The sequence below is a fragment of the Triturus cristatus genome, chromosome 3_1 (genome assembly GCF_964204655.1).
Source record: "Triturus cristatus chromosome 3_1, aTriCri1.1, whole genome shotgun sequence".
Lineage (NCBI taxonomy): Eukaryota > Metazoa > Chordata > Amphibia > Caudata > Salamandridae > Triturus > Triturus cristatus.
Genome location: NC_140583.1, coordinates 601,701,468 through 601,723,168, shown reverse-complemented (window position 1 = coordinate 601,723,168; position 21,701 = coordinate 601,701,468). Strand labels below are relative to the sequence as shown.

The 21,701-nt window shown below is 42.9% G+C and overlaps 1 protein-coding gene across 4 annotated transcripts in view; it reads left to right on the top strand.

Moving 5' to 3' along the window:
- LOC146860611 (protein FAM169B-like) overlaps nucleotides 1–21,701 on the top strand; it is a 303,909-nt gene that overhangs the window by 145,914 nt on the left and 136,294 nt on the right. For all 4 annotated transcript variants that reach the window (XM_085644507.1, XM_085644506.1, XM_085644509.1 and 1 more), the window contains 2 exons: nucleotides 7,633–7,732; nucleotides 19,698–19,783. In XM_085644507.1, the coding sequence (XP_085500633.1) occupies nucleotides 7,633–7,732; nucleotides 19,698–19,783 (186 nt within the window). The remainder of the gene's footprint in view (nucleotides 1–7,632; nucleotides 7,733–19,697; nucleotides 19,784–21,701) is intronic.

Here is a 21,701-nt window from a genome sequence, read left to right as displayed (position 1 = left end):
GATGGGAGCCTGAAAGCCCTACCTGTGGACCTTCTAAACTCTGTTGTCAAGGAAAATTTAAAAGGAGTGTTAGTTAAATTGCAGACCATGCTGGATACCTTTGTGCTGAAATTTTGACTCAAAGTAAAAATGAAACACAGAAAATATTGGCCTCGACACGACCACCTTGTGCCCTCTTGCTCTCGGCCGAGACCTCTAAGTCTATTTTGACTGCTACATTTTTAAGGCCTGACATCTTCCATCTTGGGGATCATTTTGTGGCTGTAATCAGTGGCCCTGCAGCTCTTTTAGTTGATGGCCCAGCCTCAAAACTACCTCACAAGGACTTAGTGGGTCCTGTTATGCGCAATGACGGCCATCCCCATGGCCACCATCGGACCCTCCAACCTTAGTATTCCTCTTTCTGGTGATTACCTGTTCAGTTTCCCCCTGAGTGCACTTTTTATGTTATTATCTTAGATCAAGTCCCATCATTATCCCTAAATTAAAAGTAACCTTGGTTGGACTTGAAACACAAGGTAATACATTGGCTTACGACAAACTCTGATTGCCCTGTCGACCTCTCTAAGGAGATAAGGCGGTGAGGAGAGTTTCATGGGTAGGCCACCAATCAAACCTCACTCAAGACGACTGTGTTGTTGTAAACTTTAGAAGACCTCTTCTGGTGGAAAATTTGTTAGATGCGCGAAGGAAGCATAAGAGCTTTACCTTTTAAGCCTCATCAAAGCCTGGCCAAGGATCAGGAGGCAATGGGAACACTTTTGTTGAGTCATCCAGTTTAGTTCCTATTGTGACTGCTACTATTCCTGTAAGCAATAATTTTTTCCCACTGATCAGTCTCCAAAATATTGACTGACATTCAAGAGCACCAGAGTCCTCAGCCCTCAAACCCTCTTTTCTGACACTTGATTCAAAAGGCATTAAAGGGATTATTTCTCCACCTCTAGATATAACGGTGTATCAGCCAATATTGTGGGGGTACTTTGCAAAATTCAGCACCTAAATTGAAGATTACTTTCTCTATGGCCCGCCACCTGTTATCATGGCGTATCGCAGGGATTTATCCTAAACTGTCCGATGAAGACTGGGCGAAGTTTATAAAAGGCTTCTAAATATTTTTTTCTGTAAGAGACTTGGGCTGCGTAGGATTTTCATGTGGATTGCTTTCAAACCTTTTGCACCCCGGCCAATCCATCTCCAGCTGGGAAGGTGAAGGGGGCGGGGGGGTTGACCGTCTTGATTTCGGTTAATTTTTCCTGCCCTAAAGTAAGTTTTTGTTCTCGACCACCATAGTTTCAAGTATTGATATTGTCAACCGCTGATTAGATGATCATTAACTTCTATTATAATTTGTGTGACCATCAGTCATCAGATGTGGTAGACATGCTGGCCGACTAGGTTGTTCATTTTAGCTGTAATAAGTGTGCTTGTTGCATGTTATGGGTTGTCGATTTTAATTGTGCGCTATGCCCTTTTAGTGGGTCTTTGGTTTGTGGCCGGAGGACCAGTCCAATCAGGAAATAACCCATTTTGCCAGTGAGTGTGGCCCAGCTACCACGAACTCCAACCCAATGTTTACAGGGGGTGGAGCGCACAGTATTATTGATTTTATGTTAATTTCGAAAGTTCACAGATATTTAATTTCAGATTTTAGAGAGCTGACTAATTGTTTGAGTGACCATAACCCCTATATTCTTACTTTTAATTTCCAGCAGCCAAATGTGGGTAAAAACCTGGAGCCAGTCCCTCTTGCTGTTTCTGTTAATAGAGGTCTCCGTATCAAGTGGGACACTGTCAATCCAGTCCAGTTTTGATGTCCATAGTGTTTCAAAATTTAGAACAACTGAACAAGAGTTTATCTACTGACATATCATCTAGCTTGATAATAGATAGCTTTGCTAAGATATGCCACACAATATCTTCAGCATTATTATAGAAAAGTAAGCCCCGTGCCCCTATTCAACGCTGGTTTAATTCAGCTTGTTCTGAAGCCCACAAGGCGTTGAAGATGGGCCTAAAATCTTACGCTGAAAACCACGAGAATATTAAATGTGCAAGATTGTTCTATAGAGCCATTCTCAGGGATAGGGGGCTTGAAATTAGAAAATCAACTTGGCCGACCTCCTTAAAAAAGGGGAGTCAAAAGACCCCAAACGTTTCTAGGAGGTAGTTAATCGACCCATGTTTTGTTCGGGACATTTGTCTAAGACTGACTGTCCAATTCCTGCTGAATCGTGGGTCGCTTATTTCTTTCGATTCTAAGGGCCTCATTATGAGTTTAGCAGTCCGTGGACCGCTGTACCTGTGGTCGCAGTCTGAACGCCGCGGTCCGACCGCCATTTTATGAGTTGTGCGGATTGCACTTGGAAAGACCTTGGCTGAAACGCCAGCACCGCCAGCACACCGCAGACCGCTGGTGTCGCAGTCTGGGTAAGGCAGCTGCCATATGGAGGTACAGGGGAGTTTCACTGCCATTCGTATTACGAGTTGGCTTTTTCACGAGCTGACCGCAGCAGTGATACCGCCAGCTTCAAGTCGGCAGAAACAAAGGATTTGGGGTGCACACTCATCCCTCTCTTGTTATTTCGGCCAGAGTTCGATGTTGATCCCTTACTTCAGGTCCTCCCTTCACAGCAGCATCTTCACTCTGAGGATTACAACCCAAATTTACCAAATAGATTCAACTTGTCTTGATGCGCCTCCCTCACATCCACGAGCGAGCCTGAACATAACTATCTCTCAAAATAACTGTCCCTCTGTTCCTACTACTTATGAAGCACCCTACCATAACTACCTCCAAACTTTATTGTTTAGGTATCCCACTTTTTATTGTATACTTCTATAGTATTTTGCTATTGTATATTTCTTACTGCATATATAACTGTTGATAATGTTGTCGTGCAAACTCTGTAAAGAGCTCTGAAACCTTTAGGTCAAGTTTGTACTATACAAAACTCCCCCCAAAAATCTACAGTTCATTTTATGCTTTTTTGTTCCCTTTGTAAAATGTTACATACTCAGTTCTAGTTTTACAGCCTATGAATTATGAATCACATAAATTGGGCTTCCGCTATGTTCATCAGTTCAGTAGAATTGTGATGTGTAGTCCTTCATTTTATTAGAGGTGCACTCGGTATCAAGAAAAGATATCCACAAACATTTTTTTTAAATGTTTTACAAGTATTCAAATATACAAACAGCTTTTGTGGTATATTAAAATGCTACATAAAATGTTACATTTTGAAATTTGTATTTTTCATCTTTAAACTTCCTTTGAATAATCTGTTCTTATGTATTTTTCAAAACCTTTTTAAATGTGTTATTAAGCAGTGTATATGTGTATATTTTTATTAATTTACTTTTATGTCATTATATTTAAAGCTTTGGATTGATTGATTGTATTTCATAAACCTATACGTGCAGTCCAATATATTAGAATGTAGAATGCATTTCAGGGAGAAAGAAAGTAGGCAACTAATTGTAACTTCATAACTTTCAAAGTAATGTGATTGAAATTCCAAATGAAACTATCTTCCAGTTTTAAAGCTCCTATGAAGAGATTTATACCTAAGAAGAGCACCAAACTTGGAGTCTGACATTTTGATTTTTCCACTACAACACAATCGCCAGTACCTGCCGCCACATCAGCAGTAGAGTTGTGTTTGCTATAATAAGCTTTTCTCTTAGCTTGTACATACATTTTCTGCTCAACCTCCTATCAACCCCCATCTTGTCCCATTTTGTTTCTGTATTCCCTGCAATTCAAGAAGGGCACAACATTGTGCACTGTAGTCTATTCTGGAAAAGTTCATATGGCGTGATGCCACTGGTGAAATGAGGGGTAAACCATTACTCTTCCAGTCCTTCCTAACACTTTTTGATATTTGCACACAATCCTTCAGGGTTCTGTTGAACCTCTCCACTGTGCCATGCTTCATTTGAGGGAGAGGTATGAGGCATCGGCCTGAGCGGCTGACTCCGAAGCGCTGGGCTCACGGTTCGATCCCTGGTAGCAGCTCAGCTCACTTGGACTCTGGGCAATAACTCACTTAATCTCCCGGCGGCCCCCAACGCCTTGAAACCTTAAGGGGTGATATGATAGCGCTTTACAAATAGTAATACCTCTTTTTACTATTATTATAGAATCTTCCATCACCTTTGAAGTCAACTGAACCCCATTGTCTTGTCAAATTCACTTTTGGGTTTCTCTCCCTGGAATGCACTTGACTCAAGGTCTTGATAACCTATTAAGTAGAAATGTCCCTGATGTCCTGAGTCTGTGGCCATCTGGAATACAAATCTACTAAAAACCATTACATGCAAGGGCACATTGCTAAAGTTGAGCGGACCTACGATATTGAAAGCAATTTTTTGCAATGGACTAACAGGAATTCTCTACAAATCATGGTCTGTATCTATCATTCCTGTCCACCAGTAACAACTTCGTAATCTTTTTTTCATTTTACTCATACCCTGATGTCCCTCATTTGCCATATCTGTCAAATACCAGTGGGAGGAACAAATCTCGCAACAAAAACCTTCTTTGGACCAACAATTTCTCCTTCACCTTTTCAAAATTCCTTGCACTCTTATCAGCCTTAAACCAACTAATCTTAACATGAAGTAAATCACAAACTGTCATAAACACAAGACCATAAAATCATTTTGAGAACCATTCATCCTGAGATGTACACCCTTCCTTCTGTGGTCAAGCAAAATGTAACATTATTATCCGACCACCACTGTCTTCCTTCTACACTAGACGGGCATTGTTCTCTTATACTTGTTTTAGAAGTGCTCTTAAACCTCACTCTGGCATTCATTACCAAATGACACAGTAGACCAGCACAAATCTTCATATTTGTTAAACAGTCATGGATCCCTGAGTGGGCTTTGCGGACCTTTTGGGGGTCATCAGACCACGGGTTAAGAACCACTGTTCTAGATAATTGAACTCTGAATGTTGAAGAGTACTATTCCGTGCTGTTTTAAAGGTCATGCCATGCTTCCCAAGTACATCAAGTACATTCTTCGTTCTACCAATGCGCTCCTTCGATGTGGCACCAAAGACTGCAATGTTGTCAAGAAAGAACTTGACACCAGGAAAAGTTTCAAACAAATTGGTTTTTGACAACTAGATGATGCCGAGCATAAGCCATAAGGCATGCGGTGGAAGCAATACATTCCAAATTGAGCTATGAAAGTTGTAAAATGTTTTTATTCATCTGTTAGTTTAATCTAAATTTGTAAAGAAATTAGCACCACCTAACATCTCTACCATTTCGGTAATACATGACAGCCTCAAACTTTTCCCCTAGTTGATAACAACACTATCCCGCAACCCCATAGACAAATTACATAGAATCAGAGTGTGGTATGCATTCTAGGGAGAAAGACTGAGAAGTCCACACTAGATAGCACACTAGATAGCACAGTAGTTTTGTTCAGATTTAATTAAAAGATTTTTGTTAGGTTGTGAATTGTGTAGAAATGTACCTCTTTACCACAAAGCAGGGAATGGGTTGATGGAGATGTTCAATGCAGATATTAAGGGTATGATACCATTAGTCCTCATTGACCACAAGTATGAAATGAGTGAGTTACTTAAAACGTTGTGGGCCTTCAGGACCCTAAAATGGGCATTGATGGGTTATATACTGGTTTGAACCAACAGAAGAGTTAGTAACTCAAGTGTGATGCTAGTATTAATAGCACCACCTAGGAAGGGTGGATTGCAGATGAAGTGAGACATAGGATGGTGCATTGTGCTTGTAAGCATTGAGTAGAGCTTTGTCTATGGGTGAGGAGCATGAAGTTTGTAGAGTTGCCATAGAAGAAGCTTTACGACATTGAAATGCTGTGCAACTCGTTATGCGTGAAGCATAGGAGCATGTGATATTTGAGTTGGGGGGTGTTGGGTCATTGTGGAAAGGAAGCAGTGGAAAAGGGATCACTGAAGAGCAGGATGAATGGGTTGGGTAATGAGGTTCTGGACGGGGATGATAGCTTCATAGTCAATGCAGCAAGAGCATGGAATGCTCTTCCTTTGTCTCTAAGAAGAACGACCAATCTTCTTGTATTTAGAAAGACATTAAAAACATTGCTCTTCACTAATTGATCCTCCGTGTTCCCCCCTTGACTCGGTCCCTCCTTAGGCCTTCTCTAAGCGCCAGGACACCTTTTTGGTAACAGTTACGCTCTATAAATGGCCATAACATAACATAATGTAATGAATTGTGGATTTGTCTGTGGTCTGTCCGACTGTTCTGTAGTCTTTCTTCTTACCCTTGTTTGCATGCTAACTTCTATGTGACAGGCAGAGGTTATTTTTAGTGTGTTGTCTTGTGTGCTGAAGGAAGGGATGTGTGTAACATCTGTGAGGACAATTAATACTGAAATGTTTGACATATATTTCTTCTGCTGTTCCGGCACTGGCAATTAAATTGTGAGGAGGCTTGTTCCTGGATCTATGGGGTGTTCTTGGATAAATAATTACACCTATCAGTGTAAATCACCTTTCATCAGCCCCACATGGTCTAAGTGCCCACTTCTGTAAGGGCTTTGAGGTTGCAAGTGAGTTGAGCATTTGCATGCTTTGGTGACAGTGTAGGTGTGCCATGGGACCTAGAACAAGACTGTGCCTTGGTGTCTGCTGTTCACCCAAATGGAACATGCCAGAGAATCTTTCATGTAAGGATTTGTTTTCCTTTTAACGAGATAGTGAGGATCTTGGACTACAGTGATAACCAGCTAACCTTGGAGCTGCTTTAGATTATATTCAAGCAGAGTCTTGGTTGTAATTGGACTAAATCCATGGGGCTGGCTACAATATGTAGCTAGTTTCTTCAAGGCACAACAGTCTTGCATGTAGCAGGGAAGGGTTTAACATGGGGAGCATATTATTTCTAATGTCCTAACATTTCCTTAAGGCTAATTCATCGTAGGGCACCATTTAGTTGTCCATCATTGTCTTGTTTGCAAACTTAACACGGGTAAGCATTTCATTAATTTGAGATAACCTTTTAAAAATAGAAAAATTATTTAATAAAACGTCTTAATCTAAAAAGAATATTTGTTGTGTACTTGTGTTTTGGGAATATGTTTAATTGGGAACATCATTTGTGAGGGTGTTGTATTACGAAAGAAAGAAGCCTACACTGTAATACAAATAAAACAATTACATTTACTGTAACTACAAAAATATAATCCATTCAATATAAAATAATAACGAACTACCAATAAATAGGTGAATGGTTCAATTACCACAAAGACATGCTGGATGTTTCAAAAAAGTGTGCAGCAATCACAAAATAATTTCTGAAAGTGGTAATACATAATCAAACTATAAGTAAAGACATTGAATTAAAACAAAAGAAGTCTTACAAGATTTTATCCTATGATAACCCTGTCTGTAGCACCTCAGATTATGCTTTTCTGAGTAGGAAAACCTCCTTCAAATCTCCTGATGTGCCTGTCTGTCTCGCTTCCTGCCCTGTATCTGCATTAAAATAAAAGGAGATGTTTTAACCCGACCCTTGGTTTATAATAGATTGTAAACAGAAAGATTAGTCACATATTACCCCTATTTAATATTTGTTTCTGATAAGCTTGTTCTGTGTTATCATTCTCTAGGTCAAAATTGGAATCGCCAGTGTTTCTCGTGTGCCTTTGTATAGAGATGACACTGAACATAGCATTCTGGTGTTAATGAACCCACTGTGCAAGGAAACAGGTTAGTGCTTACAAAATTGGTTTAGATGTGTTGTCTTTCTGTGAATTTTTGCATAAAAGCTTCAGTTGTATTACCATGCCTACCAAGTCACGACTTTAGTCATGTTAAGCACAGTTAAAGTACAATTATAGTTATGAAAAGAAACTGAAAAAACACTCAAATTTACCAGTTCTGGTTAGTTACGCAAATGCACCAAATGCAAAGTTTGTGACATCCATTCTTAATTGATACAGTTCTCTTGTATTGTGTTTTATATTGATTCACATGATTGAATCTTCACCATCGCCATGGTGGGAGTCCCAGGGTGAGAGTAATAAAAGCAGTGCTAAAGCATTAGCATTGAACTCCGTTGAAAAAACAATAGCAGTTAGCAGCCAATTCACATTGATTTAATACATTCAAAATTCAGCCAATCTAAGCAGAGACCATGAAGCACTCATCCCCTGCAGAGCCACCATACCTCAGATTTCTTACTACAAGTTATATGTTGGGAAGTCTTCCTGAGTTCTGCTCAGTCACAGTGTGTCACTGTTAACCTGCCATCAGCAGAGGTACAGTTTGGACGTGTGATTGGCTGTGTTTTCACACAGAATGTCTGAGTCTAAAAAAGGCTTTTTAGGCCTAGCAAGACTTGTGGAATTCTTGTTCTGTCTTTATCCTGAACATAAGCTGAAAGAAAGCAAGTACTGCTGTACTTTTTCTATGAAGACCCTCAAAGACCGGGAGGGGTAGATTACTTCTTTGACTATGGAAGAAGGCTATCTCTGACTCAGACTCAGTGTGAGAAGAAGACTCATACCTCCTCTAGAAAGAGGGAGAATCATCATCATCTCACAGAGACTCTAAAACATCTACGTCTCACAGTGAAGAGACTAGTGGCGCAGAAAGATCAAGAAAGGAGCCAGCTGGTCCTTCTTCATCTCATCAGAGGTCTGAATCAGCACTTCCATCTGCTTCTCATACCACCTTCAAGGAGCCCTCTTCAATGAAAAATCGACAGTCGACAGCACCGTCGATGAAGAACTAACCGTCTGCGGCTTCTATGTCACCAGGAGCATCCACACCATCAATGGCAACTTCCACTATGTCGACGATCAATGGTCACGTTGTCGACGAAAACCGTGATGCCGGCACAGTCGTCGGCAACAATGAGACAGTCTCCGACGATGAAGATTTCCTTGTCGGCACTTCTCCACCGAAGGCTGTACCCACCGTTGTCCCGTCGACAAAGATTCCTCTCAACGCCTCTGTCAACTATCCCGTCAATGATCCCACCGATGACGCCATCGACAGGGGGGGCGGGGAGGGGTGGAGGTTTCATCCTGCATATTCCCAGTCAGGGCACAAGTCCAACTCTGCCTCAGGGCTTTTTGGAAATTTCTTTACTGCATCCAGCATGCCTCCTGGACTTTCAGGAACCTGAGGATAAAGGTATATTTGGCCCTGCATACAGCCCCTCACAATTAAGGGTGAAGTGTCAGGAATCAGAGGATGAAGAAGAGTAAGATGATCAGTCAGCCTACCTTGAAGGCGATTACTCTTTTTCTGACATGGGTCATCCCTCTGTTCAACTATTTGATATGTTCCAGTAGCATTATCCTTATGAGGAACAAGAGGATGAGCAGCATCATGTTCAGGAGCCTTCCATCAATGTTCCAGTTACACTAGTCACAGACTTTTTTCATTATGCTAAATTACTATTACAAATGGTGCCCTGATGCCAGCTATGCTTCAGCAGCCTCCACTGAGACAGGAAGTCCCTGACGCAACTCCTGCTTCCCGGAGCACTCCTAGGCCTCAGAAAGATAGACCTATGCAGCCACCAATATCAATTCCATATACCTTCCAGGACAGCGATGGCCAACAATTAGAAGAAGGTGAGCTTCAGACAGATCCCACTGCCCATAAGGAGTGGGATGATTATGTCACAGCAATGCCAGCATCTCCTACCCCACCAGTGGGCGATTCACCACCTGCGATATCACCACTTTTTACTATCTGCTTGAGAGAGTGTCTAAGCGCTTAGACCTTCCAATGGCAGCTAAACAAACAGAGTGTTTCCTCTATGATTTTATAGCAGAAACACAACGCACCACTCGTGCTATCCCTATCATGGATTTTATATGGCTGGAAGGCCTAAAATTAATGAAGACACCAGTGTCTGTGGCGGCTGTCATTCCAAAACTTGACAAAAAGTACAAGGCTCTTGAGGGTTCCCCTACAGGTCTCATTGGCCATCCTCGATCAGATTCGGTCGTCATGCAAATCGCTCAGAGAAGCAGCAAAAAATCCTTCCTCACCATTCACAGCCCCTTCAGATAAGGAAGGCCACTGGCTTGACAATATAGGCAAGAGGTTCCCCGCGATGGCGGTTCCTTCGATCGGAGCCTCCTACGCCATTGCTATCCTGGTGAGATACGACCGGCAGATGTGGTCTGACAAGTCATCTCTGTTGGAGTATGTCCCTGGGGACAAAAAAAAGAGGCGAGAGAGATCCTGGTGGAAGGTGAAAAGACCTCTTCTGAGATCATAGATGTGGCCATGGATATTTCTTCCACAGCCTTAAGGCAGATGGCTAGAGTAGCAATATTGTGATGCCAAGATTGGCTTAAAGCAACTACATTCCTTCCAGAAGTCCAGGCCAAAATACTGGGCATGCCGTTCGATGGCGAGTACCTTTTTGGGAAACAGGTCGACGACGCATTGACGTCCCTCAAATGTGACATAGACACGGCTAAGTCGCTGGACAACTTTCAGCAGAGGAGGTTTCAGCTCTTTCGAGGCAGGGGTAGAGGCCAATATATCTCCCGACCGCAATTCCAGCTGCGGTTTCAGCCCTACTCCCAACAGGATTTTCGCTCACAATATTCAGCTCTATCCTACAGGCCAACCACAACGTCCACATAATTCAGACGGCTGGGGCTTGAGGCCCATCAGCAGGAGGAAAGTCTCAGGATACCAACAGGAGACAATGAAGTACCGCAGGCCCCTGTCACCGCAGTCCCACTTCAGTTCGGTCACAAGCTGTCCAAATTCTTTAAATCCCAAGGTCTCAAACTCAACAGGGAAAAATCATCTCTCGTCCCCTCCAGATTTCTGGTGTTTCTAGGATCAATCCTGGATACAAAGCTCTCAAAGGCCTTTCCCACAGAAGAAAGGATTGCCCGCTTGCAGGCAATCACGCTATCACTCTCTTCAAAAAGGTGCGTTTCTGTAAGGACCTACAAATTCATGCTGGTGATGATGTCATCCTGCATTCCATTAATTTCCAATTGCCACCTGCGCATGAGACCTCTTCAGGAACAGCTCAATGCGTAGTGGACAAAATGTTGGGGTTCTTTCGAGGACATCATTTTGGAAATGAACACAGCAACGTCCTGGTGGAAAACATCTCTCAGGGCCTCTCCTTCCTGCATGCGATGCTCCGGGTGGTAATAACATTGGGCCCCCCATTGAGGGATATGGAGCCCACCTGTAGGATCTAGAGGACCACTAGAAGTGGTCCAGTCAGGAAGCATTATCTCACATAAGTCTCTTAGAATTGAAGGCAGTCTTTCTCGGTCTTCAAGCCTTGCTTCCGAGCTTACGAGGCTCGTTGGTTCTCCTCAGGACAGACAATACTGCCACCATGTTGTATCTGCTCAGACAGGGAGGGACAAGATCTTCATTTCTCTCGGCCCAAGCACAGCAAATATGGGAGTGACTCATAGCCAACGACAACTCATTAAAAGTGGAGCATGTCCCATGAGTGCAAAACGAGTGGGCCGATTCACTCAGCAGGAAAAACAATCAATGTCATGAGTGGGAACTCAGCCAAAGGCAATTAAAAAAGGCTATCCAGTCTTGATGGTATCCTACCATGGATCAATTCGCTACATACATCAAAAGAAAATGCGAGTTCTTTCCCCAGCCATGTTCTTGGGGAAAGCCTTTGACTTCTCATGGGCGTTCGCTTACGTGTTTTCCCTGTTTCAGCTCATTCAAATTGCCCTGGCGTGGGTGAGGTTCACACATTCAGTTCCAGCTGGACGGAGGATCTCCTCTCAATGAACCAAGGGGCCAAGTGACTCACCTGCAAATTCACAATCTCAATTTGTCTGCCTGCCTCCTCACCACACTGAATTTGGATCTACAACAATTTCTGACTAATGAAAGTCTATCATTCAAAAAGCTCGAGCCCCTTCTACACTCAAATGCTACTCAGCAAAATGGAAAAGATTCTGCTTATGGTGTGCTTCTCAGTCTTGCCATCCTTTCTTGTTGACTCCTGAGCAGATTCTGCCTTATCTACTGCCTCTCACCAACTCAGGTCTTACGCATGCATCCATTAAGGTACACTTAGTGTCAATTTGTAGATACAGACGACATTCTGGGCAGTTGTCTTTGTGGTCCAACAGGCTTGTGAAAGAGATCATGAAGGGTCTATTCAGAGCTTACCCTCCTATCAAGCCTCCTCCAGTGCTCTTGCAACTGAACACTGTCTTGTCGCATCTCATGAGTCCTCCTTTCGTGCCTATTTATAAGTGCGAATTGAAATTTCTTTCATGGAAGGTGGCATTTCTGTTGGCCATTACGCGACAGACTTATTTGTGAGATTCAGGCTTTCACGATAAAAGAACCTTACCTACAGTTTTTAGAAGACACAGTACTTCTGCACACTAATCCTTCTTTCATCCCTAAGGTACCTTCAACTTTTCACCTCAATGGAGTCAATCTCTGCCTGCAGAGAGAGCCTTGCATTTACTGGACATTAAGTGTTGTTTAAAATTCTACTTGCAAAGGACAAAAACGTTCTAAAAATCAAATCAATTGCTCTTATCTTTCTCTGCTCCAAGAAAGGGTCCACCCTTAATGCGGGCTGGTATTGCCTGCTGGGTCTCCTCAACTATAGTCTTCTGTCATGATATGGCTGGACATCCGCTGGCTGCAAGGTGAAGGCTCACTTAACTGAGAAGGTCACAGCGTCATCAGCCCTGCTCACAGGAGTGTCTCTATCTGACATCTGCAGGGCGGCCACATTGGCGAACACCACCATACCTTCACAAAACATTACTGCCTTGATGCCTGGAGTAAGGCAGATGTAGCGGTTGGCCATGCTACCCTGCAAAGACTGTTCTCATAAGGTATGAAGCTATTAAGCTAAAATCTTCTGTATTATTATGTTTGTAATTGTTTACCAGTTGAAGAACTTTTATTATGGTTCCTTATTGCTGTACAATATCTTTCTTGATTTTGTACAATTTCAATGTCTAGGGTTTGACTAATCGTATTTGTTTGTGTCTCATGTTGGGATGGTTCACCTTGCCCACTGCCATAATTCATTGGATACTACTAACTAGTCTGATTCAAGCATGTGAATCTATAAAAGATACAACACTGGAGCAGAAACAAGTTACTAACCTGTACACTGTTGTTCTCTAGTATTGATATCTTTTATGGATTCACATGCAGCCCTCCCTCCTTCCTGTTAAGGCTCACTAAGTGTATACCTCTATTACTTTATTTACACTCGTGGTCGAAATTTGAGGTATGATGGCTCTGCAGGGAATGAGTGCTTCAGGGACTATGCTTTGATTGGCTGACATTTGGGTGTATTAATTCAATGTGAATTGGCTGCAAACTCCTATTGTTTTGTCAATGGAATTTAATGCTAATGCTTTAGCACTGCTTTTATTACAGTTATCATGGGAATCCAGCCAGGACCACGGGTATGAGTCAAGCCTGTGAAAGATATCAGTCCTGGAGAAACACAGTGTACAGGTAAGTAACTTGCTTCTCACAAATTATGCAATTGATATTACAGGTAAGATTACATATCACATCAGCATTAAAAACTTTCAATGCAAGAACTATGAATATAAATGCATTTATTGGCTTGAAAATCTGTTATTCAGGACTGGTGCATGCCCACTTGCCAAAATGGGAGTCCAGGTTAAAGAGGCAGAAGATTCCATCACCACCCTGAATGCTGACACTAAGAATCTGCAGCTCTAAGTTAAGGAGTTAAGTGCAACCTCCTAGAAGCCAAGCTGGAAGATTTCGAGGGGCGTTCCAGGAGGAACAATGTTCTAATAATAGGGGTGCCAGAGCGCTCAGAGGGATCGGCGGTGGATCTTTTTGTTGAGGACCTCATACTCAAACGCCTACAGCATCTCGATCTTTCAAAATATTTTTCAGTTGAACGTGCCCACAGTATCTAGGGTACCTCTCCGACTCCGGACGCGCCGTCACGCCCCATTCTCGCTCGCATTTTCAACTATCGTAACCAGGACGTCATTCTTCAGGCTGCCTAAACTGTACCATTGTCCCACAATTGGCACCCCTTAGGGATCCCTGTAATACCGTAGTAAGCGATACCTCTGGTACCTAGGGCTTTGGAACTAAATAGGTTCCCTAAGGGATGCAGCACAAATTGTGCCACCCTAAGGGCCCTCTACCAGGCTCATGCAAACTGCCATTGCAGCCTGCATGTCTTGGTGCTGAGGAAAATGAAGAGTCGACATGGCACACACCCCTGTGTGCAAACCACTGCATGTGGTATAGGTAAGTCACCCCTACAGCAGGCCTTACAGCCCTAAGGCAGGGTGCGCTATACCCCATGTGTAGGCATATCTGCATGAGTGGATGTGTCCCTATTATATATAAGCAGAACCTTAGATATTTCAAGTGCACAAGGAAGCCATGACGAGTACATGGGCTTGACACTCGTGATTATGAGTTCCCCCAGCTACACAATGACTTCAAGGTATTTGGGGGGAGTACAGCTGACGTGGACCCCACTTTCCAGATTCCTCCATGTTTTGGATGGAATTAGCATTCTACGGTGAGGGTTATACCCACTATCCACAGGAAGTGGTCATATAGAGGGTGTAGACACCCTAATGTTAGTTAGCCCATTGGCTACTACCTGTTCCTCCCCTTAAATGCCCCTGAATTGAATAGGTGCCACCCCTGAACCCAAGAATCAAGAGAAGAAGATAAAGAAGAGTCACTGACTGGCAAGAACTGCAGCAGAATTGTGGACTTTTGGCACAAAACCCTGCCCATCCTCAGCCCTCTCTTGACAATCGCGACAGAGTGACTCATCCTGCGAGCTGTAGAACTATCAAAGCCTTGGGTAGCCTGCCAGCACTTCGACAAACGCCTACAGTCTCCCTTGGAGTAGAGGAGCCACTCCCCTGCAGTCCACAGGCACCGACAAGCCGAGTCTTGTCCACCAGCTTGCAGCTCCCGGGCCTGATCGATGCCGTAATCAACTAGGAGTAGGTGCTCATGCTCTGGAAGGTCAGATTTGTTACCCCACGGAGTGTGAAGACACCAGGGCCAACCGGAGCAGTGCAGCACCAACCCCCAGGGTTCCGGATGCCTTGCACCAAACACCAACAAGGAGAGTCCAGTCCGGATTCTCACTGCATTAGAACCAAGCAGCCATCAAGGGACATCAGCATCATTGAGACCCACTTCTTGAGTGGCCCATCTGCATTGATTTTGCCCCTGTCAACTTTTCGTCCCTGGCCGTGAGGAGCATCTTTGCGCACCCAGCTCAGCCGACATAATCACTCTGCATCCGAGCCGCCTGGCCTGGTTCCTGATGAACCAGCTGTGCCCCTTGCATCAAGACGCCTTGTGACCCAAGCCCCCTTTTGGGTGCCCCCTTCTCCGTTGCGCTAGCTACCAACTTCACCAGCATCCTGCTCCTGGCAGGACCCAAGAAGTTCCTAAAGAACTGCTGGTAGTACTTTGTACCATGGCCCAGTAAAACTCCGAACCCTGAAGGTGAACCCCTGAGACCGACTGTACATACCTTTATGCATCTCTGACTTTTTCCTTGTGTTTAAAGGTGCACAACTTTAAAAGCTTTACTTATGTGTATGAATTGCTATTGAAAACAGTACTTACCTTTGAACGAAGTTCTTGGTTTTGAAACATATTTAAAAAGAAGTGTTATTTTTCTAAATTGGTTTCAGATTTATTCTTTGAGTGTGTCATTTATTGCCTCTGTGAGTATAACAAAATGCTTAGCACCACCCTCTGATAAGCCTAACTGCTTGCCCACACTACCACAAAAGAGAATGTTCTTATTATCTACTTTTGCCCCTGTAAACCAATTAGGGACCCACTGGACTCTCTGCACAGTGTACTTATTTTTAGTACATTATATTGAGAGCCAACTTCCTACAAAAGGGTAATTCACATATTGCACTCTACCATTCTGCAGCTAAACTATTAACTAGAGTACGTCCCTGGTTTATATCCTTCATGGGCTGTCCCTGGGTCTGTCTGAAGACTGTGAGTCCAGGGTAGTTACTCAGCGATTTCGCTACCTGGGCATCTTTATCACCAAAAACCCTGATGCGTTGTATGCCCACAACCTTGAGCCCCCACTTCTGCGCTTACAGAGGGATGTTCAGCACTGGAGGACCCTGCCTCTTTCTTTACTGGGGAAGGCGGTGTTATTAAAATGATGGTCCTCCCCCGATTTCTATTTATGCACTTCAAAACACACCCTATCGGATACCAGAGTCTTACGTCCATGCCATAGATAGGCTGCCCAGTGCACTCCTCTGGGACGAGAGTCCCCCTCGAATACCACTCCAGAAATCCACAAAGGGATGGTATGATGGTGGAATAGCCTTCCCTGATATACAGAAATATTATTGGGCATTCCTAATCACTGTGTACACCTCCCGGAGGACGAACCGGTCTACAGGATGGATAGGAGAAACATGCAACTGGGTGGCTACCTGTGAGCCACCTATGGGAGAACTTGAAACACATCCCTCTTCAACCCTACAGCCATCACTATCTCCCTGTAGCACACTGCACTAGCGGCTGTGGGTTGGAAGGAAAAGATCACGCAGGCCAACCCCCTGTGGGACACAGCACGGCTCGGCACCCTTGCCCTACAAAGGGGCTTCGACAAGTAGGACCTCATAGGCTTGTCTCGGGTGAATGACTTGTGGAGGAATGGGGAAGTGCTCCCAAATGCGGAACTACAAAACATCTACCAACTGGCGCCCACGGAGGCCTTTAGATATTTGTAAATCCATCATGCCTTGTATAACGTGCTTCCGAAGGGGGAAGACCCTCGGGAGTCCTCCCCTCTTGAGGATAGGCTACTGAATGACTACCTAGCCAAAAAGGTGATTTCACTTACATAACGGAAACTGGTAAACAATTCCCCTGATACTATGACCCAATTGCGGTAGGCCTGGGAGAGAGACCTGGGTGGTTTTGAGGACGACAAGTGGACTGAGGCTTTGGCTTTTTCCCATGAGGTGGCTATACGCTCGCGCTTAGTCTCATACAGCTTAAGATCCTTCATATGTGTTACTACGCAGCCACAACACTAGTAAAAAAATGGGTAAAGTAGACGTGCCACTCTGCCTTAAGAAATGTGGACAAGAAGGCATGTTTTATAATATGATATGGAGCTGCCCAGTGTTCCAGAGGCTTTGGATAGCAGTGGTTGACTGTCTTATTAGAGTTTGTGGAAGTGGGATGGATCCCTCTGCGAAATGGTGTCTCCTGAACATTTAGAGCAAAACAGATCTTTCCCGTATGGACTGCCTCTGGTTTAATTTAGGATTGATGGTGGCCAAGCGTAATGTAGCTAGGCTCTGCGGAACTGATACAGCTCTGCAATTAAGTGAATGGAAGAGGGACATGGACTGGTGTATGCAAGCACAAGCGGAGAGGGCGGCCCTTGAGAGGAGGGGTTGCCCGAACAAATGGACCAGGATATGGGGGAAATGGAATGCCTATTGAGGGAACATGTGTACTCCTGTTGTAAGTGCCACTCGAAATGCTTGGGGCTGGGAGCGGTTGAACATTTTTGCTGCCAGTATGGTTGTTGGAGTGATTTGAGGGATAGGGAGACACCAGAATTTGATGGGAATTTATCACAATGTACTTTTTCTGTCATGCTTGTACCAACTGTCATGTGTTTTTTTGTAGTTTACATGTTAATAAATAGATTTTTTTTTTTAAAGAAAATCTGGTATTCAATGATGATGTGCTTTTAGGTTTTATTTATTGCTGTAAAACATTTAGAGCATTTGTACTACAACATACGTTTATTTCTGCAGTATAAAGGTCAAGTTCCTTATTCCACATTACTGAAAAACGGACATGAGAAAAACATTGTGGACTGCTTCACAGACTGCATGTTCCAATGACTTTGCACTGGGGATCAAATATGCTAATAATCACAAGTTCTCTCTAGTCTGATTTCACTCACTGCCCAATTTGATTTACCTCAGTGCACAAAAAAAGTAAAAAAGCTAATTGGAGGATGTGGGGGCATCATAACCATTCGAAGCTTCACTTTTTTATTAACTCTTTATTAAGTTTTACAACTAACAACCCTTTACATTATTTACTAGCTGTAGAAATAAGGTCCGCGATCATAAAGCAATGTTCACTGACATACATTTGTCCATCTCCAATACCTTACATCACACAATTAGTCTCACCCAATATTTCCCTCTTGTTCAACCTCCTCAGGCACTTGCTCAGCCTCAGTCGTTCCGTTATTACCAGTGCAATGGCCCCAACAACCTTGTCTCACTCCAATTCTTCCTCCAGCAAGACTTCTCTTTGTGTAAGTCATGACCATTCCTGATCCTCATCAATGATAATAAATAGCATATTACACTCTGCACATCTGCATATATAAAATGTATTTGTCAGTCTGTCCATCCATCCATCAATTGAAAAGCCCTTATGCATATCATAACACACTCTATGATCCACGTTGCACCAACAAAAGTTGACCATTCCTTTCTATTAAGCATCATGCATCCTAGACACCAGAAAGTTTTCACGTCCTCAAACATTCACACGGATCCACAATGACATCCAAGTATACCTTCACATGCACATGATGGGCATCTTAACTGCCACCTCAGCAGACCGCCACCTGTTCATCATGCACACATACATGATTTGCCCTGAAACACACCTACATCCATCTGCACTGCCAGTTGAAGACACCTACTAGCTTCACTGTTGTCATCTACACAGATTAGTTTTTGCTATCCTTCTTAATGTACACACCTTAACACAATACATTCACCTAGAGGAAATTGTAATGAATCTTGTTCCTCGACATAAATCTGCAAAATGACACATGCATTCAAAATTCTTGCACACTAGGCATACTGGCATCTAACGGCCCAAGCCTTCATCTCTCTGTGGCCATTTATTACCCATAAAACCCTCTTCTCCGCATAACCTTCTCTGATCATTTATGCACTTTGAATCGCCATTCACATGCAACCTTCCCTGGACATTTATTGAGTGCCATTGCAAGGATTTTTGGCAACCTAGACAATGCTCCTCTTCCTGGATAATGGGGTCCTTCTTGTGCTCCTCTGAGTCCCTTTGATCATGATCCTTCTCTGGCTGCATATTATTACTTTGCTGTAGCTCCACCCTGCATGCATGCACCCCAAATCCTCTTCAATATCATGCTGTCACAATCTGTTTAAAGGCAAGTCCTCTTATAAATGGGCTCTCTTCACCAATCAAGTGCCTTAAAACATGATCTTTTTTAGCATCTTCTGTACTGAATCATTTGTCTCAGTTTATTTATCCCAAGTAGTGCCCTAGGCTTCTTCCCTTGGGACCCTTCTCTGTCCTTTTCCACTTGCACCCCCCTACGTCTATATGGAAGCACCTGTGGCCATTTGTTTGTCCCCAAACATTTTCCCATATTAGACCTAACTCTGGCCCATTGTTTGTCTCCACATGTGCTGAAATACTAGCAAGGGCTGCTCTTGGTTGGTTCTTGTCCAAGATCACTAGCCAGCAGTGCTTGAAGTCAACACTGGACATAGTTATTGGTCTCACAATCTCTCTCTCTAGTTGCGTAATCGCATTGTCTTTTCTTTGAAATTCCTAATCATACTGTCAGTTGTATGCCTAAACCTGTTTTTACCTCTTCTGCTCTTCAACTGCTTAGGTTTAGCTGTTTATATAAACGAATCCTGGCGGTCCATTGAAGATATTCTCAGGACATCCAACACCTTGAAAGATGGACTCATACTGGTGAGAACCTCAAACACCTCTGCTCTTCATCTGAAATTATTTAAAAATATCTCTTCCAGGTCAATTGTAGGGGCTCCCATCATCTTCCTTATTGCCCCTGGGTGGAGAGCCCCAACTTTATTCCTACCTATATGGTCGAGCCTCCCAGGATTAATAAAAGCAGAAATGAGCAATGGTTGTGCGTCTGAGTGATACTTAGGATATTGTTCTATATTACTTTGAATTAACCTGCTAATGGACCATCTATGCAGCTGAGGAGACAATATAAAGGCAATAGGCATGACATTTCGTTACTTTTACCAGCACCCTCGTCAAGGACTGGAGTTTATTTTCTTTTTGTTAGTGGTGCAGATGGATGTGTAGATGTATGTATACATGCTCACAAACCTGCTAGGCACAGGGATGACTTTATTCAATTACAAAAGACAACTTGTAATTGTTGTGAAATGTTTAAATGTGAAGTATCAATACATTTAAGTTCTTATATATGTATCTTTGTATAATTGTGTGTATATTTATGTAGAGGATACACAACAGGTAGTGATGTAATATGGTCCAATATTGCCATTGAGGAGTTCTAGTGACATAATGAACTATGAGGTCAAAGCCTGAATGGTTTGTAAGTGTCACTTGAGAAACCCAAGATAGCAGTATAGAACCATATTATGTATGTTTTTTTTTTAACATTCTTTCTAGGTGTCAAACAAAATCACAGGTATACATGTATAAATTAACACTCTCGTACATGCTTGATCTGATAAGAGTTCTGGTATAATAAGTGCATACCATCACAATATGATTCAGTTTCGACATTTTCATTTCTTTCTTCATGAGTTACTGCGTTTGCCGCTTGTATTCCGCCAGGTCAGAAATGATCTCTGATGCAGATGTATATGTTAAAATTGTTTCTATTAAGTTTATTACAACAAGCAATAACACGAGGATAGCAGAGAAAGAAAACAGAACTTCAATAACTTAAAAGATCTTCATAACACATTTGGTTTTCAAAAGTATTAGGTACATACATGAAAGGCTATAGAAGAGAAGGGGGTATGGATAAAAGCTGCGCACAGGTCATCACATGGTTTCTACATATCAGCATATTCATATGTTCATCTGTTCAACCTTATTCCCAATAATACACATATTATTTCTCATGGGTACTCTACAACAGCCCTTGATTAATACAGAAATGACTTATGATCTATTGATTAGGTTCCGTTAACACTTGTGTACAGCGGAATAAATAGTCTACACATGTTAACTTAAGCTCACAATGAACTGGTGAGTTATCTTGCGTTTACTACATAAGTCTTGGTTAAGAGAAGTACGGCTGGGAGATATCTTAGGTTGACTACTCTTGGAGGCAGTGTAAATTACATACAGTAGGTGTATTTGGCATTACGGAGGTTCGAAGTGTGAAGAGGTGGTATCTACTGAGTCCCACATATGTCTGTGTGGTGGGCACCGGGGAGAGAGTTGCAGAAAGAAATGATCTGCTCCTCCAAGGAATGTGAGCCACTCCTGCTGCATATGAAATTAGACTATATTGAAGTTTTTTCAATTAACGAGAATTTATTTGCATGCAAGGGTCAGCATTAGGTCTATTAATAGGCTGTTGGCTGCAGACTTTAGCTATGGGACTTGTTGGTAGGGAATTATATATTAGAATTCCTGAGTGGGAGTAATATCCAAGGTTTATTTCATGAATTTAAAGGTATCGTTACAGTACTCCTTGAGGAAGGGGCAGTGGAAGAGCATGTGAAGTAAGTCACCGTTGTGTATCCCACAATTTCAGCATTTGGGATCTTGTTTGAGTTTGAGCTTATGAAGTTTAACCGGGGTCCAGTATGTTCTATTGATAATCGTATATTTGGTTTGGGACATAGCAGGGGAGATTTTGCACGTGAAAGTGGAT